This window comes from Saimiri boliviensis, chromosome 8, assembly GCF_048565385.1.
Source record: "Saimiri boliviensis isolate mSaiBol1 chromosome 8, mSaiBol1.pri, whole genome shotgun sequence".
NCBI classification, from domain to species: domain Eukaryota; kingdom Metazoa; phylum Chordata; class Mammalia; order Primates; family Cebidae; genus Saimiri; species Saimiri boliviensis.
Window position 1 is genome coordinate 56,703,044 of NC_133456.1, and position 6,332 is coordinate 56,709,375.

The following is a 6,332-nucleotide window of genomic DNA, read 5'->3' on the forward strand; positions in this document are numbered from 1 at the left end:
TTAATTGGTCAGCTGGGACTGCTCTTCTAAATTGTGTGGCTATATAAAATTGTCTAAGCAAAACATAAATGCAGGTCCCAGGGGTAAACTGTCATAAAAATTTTAACCTCTGCCCTTCAAAGTCCTCTATTTCTTTGCAGAGGACCTGAGATCTGAGTTTCTTACAGATTTCCAAACTTTAACCTGAAACAAAAGCAGAAGATAACCACATAATTGACATACAAGAACTAAAGCCATGAGTTAGATGGAATGAACCCTCGTGGCTCAGTGTCATGCTCAAGTTATAAAAAATAACAGTAACGGTCCCTAAATTTCCCACAGGCTGGTAAACATTGGAGATTTTTAGATATTTGCCCTTCCCTGCCTGGGAATTTTTCCTCCACCCCTCCTCCCTCCTGTCTCAAGACAATGCCTTCAGCCTTTGAAACTGCATCCATTGTAAACAGCTCTGAATATTAACATGGCCCAGAGTCCCCTTCACTTTTAAAAGACCCCCAGAGTTTCAAATTGCAGCCACTGAGGAGGGGGAAGATCCCCAGTGAGTAAATGTCACATAGCTCATTCAAACGGAATTGAAAGTTAGGCTTGCTTGTGAAACTTAAAGTCCTTCTACCTATGGGGTAGGTCAGAGGAATCCCTTTTATGTTTTAAACAAATGAGAAAAGGAAGAAAAAAGACTGGTACAACCAGCATCCTTTACTGCTTACAGCAACTTTCAAGTCAATGAATCCCTCTTCTAGATTTCCCTCTCCTGTGGATGCTACTTTTTAAATAACCATAGGCTATTTTAGCAACCTCCACCCAGCCTTCCAAGCTAACAAACCTTCAGGGCTTTAGCAGGTGCACAGCACTGGGCCAGGTGCATTGTTAAGTCACACAAAACCCCAGTGCTCTCTCCCGCATTCCTGTCCTCCCTGAAAGCGAGGATGCTGAAAAGAGTCTGCACCAAGGAGACACCCCTGCAGAAGCCAAAGAGTCCCTTTCATTGTGATCATGGTGTCCGAGGGAGAGAAAGGTCAGCCAGAGGCCGTCCCAATAGACTCAGGGAAGCTGCAGGGAGAACCCAGGCAAAGTAATTAACCCTGGAGGGAGGGAAGCTTTGTGCTCACGTGCAGAGCTGCAGAGATGGGACATGAGGACATCCACTAGGAACCAGCTCTCATCACACTACACTTACGTTTCTTCATCTTTCTAAAGATGGTTCCAAGAATTACTGCTAATAATATGTTCGAAAGTCCAAAGTTTGCGAAATCTAGTAACCAGATGCAATTATGCAAAGAGACAACACACCACTTTTTAAAACAGTCCCTTGAAAAGCGGGGCAGAAACAGTTCTGACATGTCCTAAAGGCAAGAGGGACATTGTGTGCCAATACAGTTAATTCACATTGGGTCCTGGTGATCTCTGTATACCTCCTACTTTAGAGGTAGTCAAAAAGTAGACATTATGGCCATAATTTAGTATCAGCAAGACTTAAAACAGTGTGCCTTTTTCTCACAGTAACCAGTATCATTTGCTAGAAACCTCACCTAACTCAAAAAAAGTTGTCAGAGAACTAGCAATAAATTCCCCCCCATCACTTGTTGCAAGAGAAAACGACTCTGAGCTCAAGCTAAAGCTCCCTGAAACTCCAAGAGCACTTGCACCTTTCAGATTGTATTATTGGCAATTACCCTGGGTTTAAAATGCTCCCTATTCCAAACAACCCTTTCTCTGTCCCACTAATTGGAAGATGTTCAAAGTCTGTTAAGTGATACAGAGAAGTATTTCAGGACCATCCATACAACAATCTACTTTAAAAAAAGGTAAATCTCAGTTTAGGTTCTGGAACAATTTAGTGATTTGCACTTTAAATCTAATTTGCATAAACAGGATGGGAAGCATTTTCCAAACGCTTAATTCACAACACCCTGCACACCTGGGCCTTCCAGCACAACTGTAAAATTTGAAAGACAAAGGCCCTCTTTGCTTCACAACTACAATAGCAACCATACTTAGTGTTTATTTTCTAATGTAATCACAGGCACCACTTCTTTGCCAAAATTGGCAAGGTTAGATTTAAGTTAACTAATTTGGTATTGCAAACATATAGTACAAAGAAATCCAAATCAATAAACTCATCTTAATGTGTCTTAAGACAACTACATTTGGTATACTTTTGTGAATACCCTTGCTTTTGAATGCTCTCTCATCTTTGCTCCACACACTCAGAATAAAAATCAGGTTTTGTTCTTCCTCTAGGGCCCACCTGCCTTCCTAATCCCAATCCCAGTTCACAGAACATTTAAACTAGCAACATTTTGTGACTAAACACTGCTCAAAATTATGACACAGGTAAGAGTCTAAGGTAAACTGTATCTAGTATTTCTTAAATAGCTTCTGAAGCCATGCTCTCAAAAATAATTTCAAAGAAAGCAAATATCTGAGTTCTAAGAAGTTCAACTTCTTCTCCGGTTCTGGGAAGTTGGAATAAGGCTTGGCAGTGGCTTGGTGCTATTTATGAATGTGCTAGTTGGACCATGCCAATCTCACCTACGTAATGGGCTGGGAGACTGAAATTATGTCTTGACTACTACAACTCTAAGTTATTGTGCTGAGTAAGTTATCCTCAGGCCCCAGAAATGAACCGATTATCAGCTCCATTCTGTTTCTTCTATTCACACTGCATTTACATTCACTATTTAAAAGTTCTACTTTTCTTATATTAGGCCTAGAAGCAACTTCCACATTAGATGCACTGTTTACAAAAGAAAAAAAAAAGGTCCCATAAAGCCACAGGTCCCATGCTATCTCAAACCCACAGCCTGAAGTTGTTTGAACTAACCGCAGTAAATCTGGTTCATGGGTTTATTAACTAGCTCAAAGCATTTTCTAGACACCATGGGCTTAGAATGTGTAAACCTGGTGAAACTACATGGTATTTCATTATATCATATAAAGACACTTTCTCCCCTAAAGTCTTGTTGAATCTTAGCCAGGAATACAAGTCATATAAATACTCTTATGGAAATTCCAGAATAAGACTCATGGAGACTAATGGTTTAAATTCAGAAGTCTGAAGTCTAGGAAAAAGAGAACACATTTGCTTGATTTGTCCTTAATCAGAAGTAAGATCATTTCACAAATATTTTTCAAAGGATAGCCTTTTCGTACTGCACACTGTGTTGCTACATACTAACCAGAAATCAATGCTCATATCTTAAAGTCTAATCAGTTAACACCATAATCAAGTATACTAAAGTCTACTGATGCTCAGAATACCCATATTGGTATTTACTGATCATCAAATGTGTGAGTAAAAGAGAAGGAGTTCAATTTTGAAGGTATTTACCCATGTGAAATGTCACCCCTAGGCAATTTAGGAAAACCTAAAGAAATAACCAGTATGTTTCCTCCAAAAATTAAAGGGCAAAGCAAAGTGGATCTTGTGACCACAGGAAAGTGCAAATAAGAGGACACCCTGTCCTCTCTGGGAAGTTACTGCTGTGGAACTAAGTGCCTTCCCCACAATACCACTGACACATGGCATTGGAAGTCACTCTTCCAACAGGTGAACACTTAACAAGTTAATCCGATTCTGCCCACATGATTCTATTAAAAAACAAAAAAAAACAAAAAACAAAACAAAACAAAAAAAAACTACCATATGTAAGGGAAAACTCACAATACCCCAGATTAAATAAGATCCTACCGAAGGACAATACTGGGTTCTATCTCCCAGTACCTAACACAGCTCTGCCTCCACCCTACCACCACTGATTTCCTCTAACTCAGTGAACCTGTAGAAGTAGATACTGAAAACCTAACTGTAACTACAGGGTCCTGGTTGTCTTCAGAACTTTGTACTTGTTCGTGGAGCAGTGTCTCGGGCCAAGTAAGGTTCTTGCTCCATTTTGAGAGGTACAGGGTCTTTACATAGAAAGGAATTAACTTTTCTTCCCTTCAAGGCAGTCAGAAAACAGGCCACATATTCCTCGATCAAGCCACAGGTGCTGGTTACAACTTGTGACAGCAGTTTTCTCTTTTTAAAACAGCCATAGTCATGCCTGAGGTTACTGTTGTGACTTTCCTATGTTCTAGGAAAAATGTCCAATTATTCAACTGAAACGCGGACTATTTAAGCTAGGCCTTTTCTGCAAGGTACTAATCTACTACTTCTACAGAGATACTAATTACCCATAACTGAACAAGATTTGATTCATGGACCAGATTTTTTAGAAGTAAAAGAAGGGTATTCTATTCCATCATGTTTACAAACGTCTAATGCCTTTTTTTCCTACCAAATCTCCTGAAAAGAAGTGTCCCACTAAGTTCTAATAGGCCCACATCCTGACAGCACAGAAAAGAGCCTCTTTAGGGTGAAACAAACTGTTTAAATCAGCCAAGACCCTGGCACCCTCTCCTGAAGCAGCACTACTCCAAAACTCATTTGCACCATTTATGGAGGAGAGACTCTTGAGGGTGGGCCCCACCCCACTGGATCATCAAGCCCAATGGGGCCCCAGGGAACACACAGGAAGGGTCTGGAACACAGTTCCGTAAAATGCCAACCAGGCGGAAAAGGACAAACTCCCAGCACTCACAGGTCGCCAGGAACTGTCAAAGTCCTCTAACTCAGGGGTCCTCGGGGGAAGGCTGCCTTCTGCCCCGCACAGAGAGCCAAGTCAGGTCACCACGGTCTTCGGGGATCAGGAGGCGGCCACACACTCTCTCTCTCTCTCACTAATAAATAATGTAAACGGAAGACTGGAACCAAGAATCACCTTCATTCACTACCCACTGGAAGACCAAGGAGCTCAGACACCAAAGTTGGATTACAGGAGAGGAAAAGGAAATGCACCCAGAGACCCCCACACAAACTTCTTCAAACTCTGCTCCAGACGTTTCCCACCCACCCACTCGCAAACACACTCAGCTCGAGACTCCCACTCACTAACCCCCAGATGGCCCTCACGACGCGTGTGGGCTAACCCCCAAACCTCCACGACCCCACGCGGCACGCTCTTCTCCAGGCTCTCTCGCACGCCCTCTCGCCCGGATCCCCACGCAGGGTCTCCCCTCCGCCACCCCAAGCTGACAATCTTCCAGCGCGCACAACTCCGCACACACAACCCAGTCCGCACCGGCTCCCCGAGTACGAAACCCCCGCCGCCCCGTCCCGAAGTGACAGAGCCCCAAGGCGCAGGGAGGGCGGAAAGGGCCGCACTCACAGGCTCCGCGTCCAGGAGGGCAGGTCCCCGGGCAGCGCCGCCAGCCCGCGCCCGCCGCAGTCCAGCGAGTCCCCAGTGCAAGTGCAGGCAGCCGCGCAGGGCGCCCGCGGGCCGGCCGCAGCGGTTACTGGCTCCAGCTGAAGCAGCAGCAGCAGCAGCAGCAGCAGCCAGGGAAGAAGGAGGCAAGGCGAGCGGCGCGGGGTCCCGACCGCTCCGCAGACCGGCCGCGCCATCTTGTCTGGAGCGCGCTGCGAACTCCGAGCGCGGGGACTGTGAGGACCCGGACGGCCACAGACGCGGGCGGGCCCGCGGCGCGCTCCGTTCGGCTCTAGGCTCCACGCCGGGGCATGGTCCCCGGCCCAAGTTCTCTCTGCGGCCGCGACTCCGGCGCTCAGCGGGACCCCCGTGCCCGAGCCGCTCCCCAGCACCCGGCGGGGGCCGCGAATTCTGCGCCCATCCGGGCCGGCCGGGCCGCCCGCGCTCGGTGCGAACTCCACCGATCCAGGCAGGGGTGCCCAGTCTGCGCTTCTTGTTCACCCGGCGCACGCCGAGTGCCGCTAGCGACACCGGCCGAGGGCAGCGCTGCCGCTGCGCCTGGAAAAGAAGCGTTCAGCCGCGCAGCCCGAGCTCGGCGCCGGCGGGCATCTTCCTCTCGGCTCGGAGCGCAAAAACGTAGACGCCAGGCTGGACGGTGCGGCCTGCCTCGCGCTCGGAGAGCCCCGTGCGCCTCGCTGGCCCCGCGTCGTGGGCAGAGAGCGCGCGCGCGAGCAACCTCGGGTTCCGCACGGTTCCACCGCGCAACTAGAGTCCCGCCGACCTCGCGGCCGAACAATCAGCCGCTCGCCGCTCGCCTCACAGCGGCCCAGCCCCGGCCGGTCCCCCAGACCCCGCCCCCGGCCGCTCGCCCGCACACACCCCCTGCGCTCCGCGCCCCGCGGCCGCCAACAGACCCACGTTGGATGCTTTGCAACAGCGCCCCGCCACGCCCCCAATGCCTGCCGCTCATTGGCTGCCGGAGTCCAAGGCGGCCAGCCTCGAAGGCCATTGGGCTGCTCGCTGTGATCCCGCCCCTCCCGCTTCGCCGGCCACCCCGCCCCCACACTCTTTTCCCACCCAAGGTGT

At 48.5% G+C, this 6,332-nt stretch overlaps 1 protein-coding gene across 1 annotated transcript in view; it reads right to left on the reverse strand.

Moving 5' to 3' along the window:
* LRIG1 (leucine rich repeats and immunoglobulin like domains 1) overlaps positions 1-5,535 on the reverse strand; it is a 123,401-nt gene extending 117,866 nt beyond the window's left edge. Inside the window, exon 1 of the mRNA XM_003940204.4 lies at positions 5,211-5,535. Coding sequence (XP_003940253.3) covers positions 5,211-5,443 — 233 coding nt within the window. The 5' untranslated portion in view covers positions 5,444-5,535. The remainder of the gene's footprint in view (positions 1-5,210) is intronic.
* Positions 5,536-6,332: the final 797 nt, after the last annotated feature.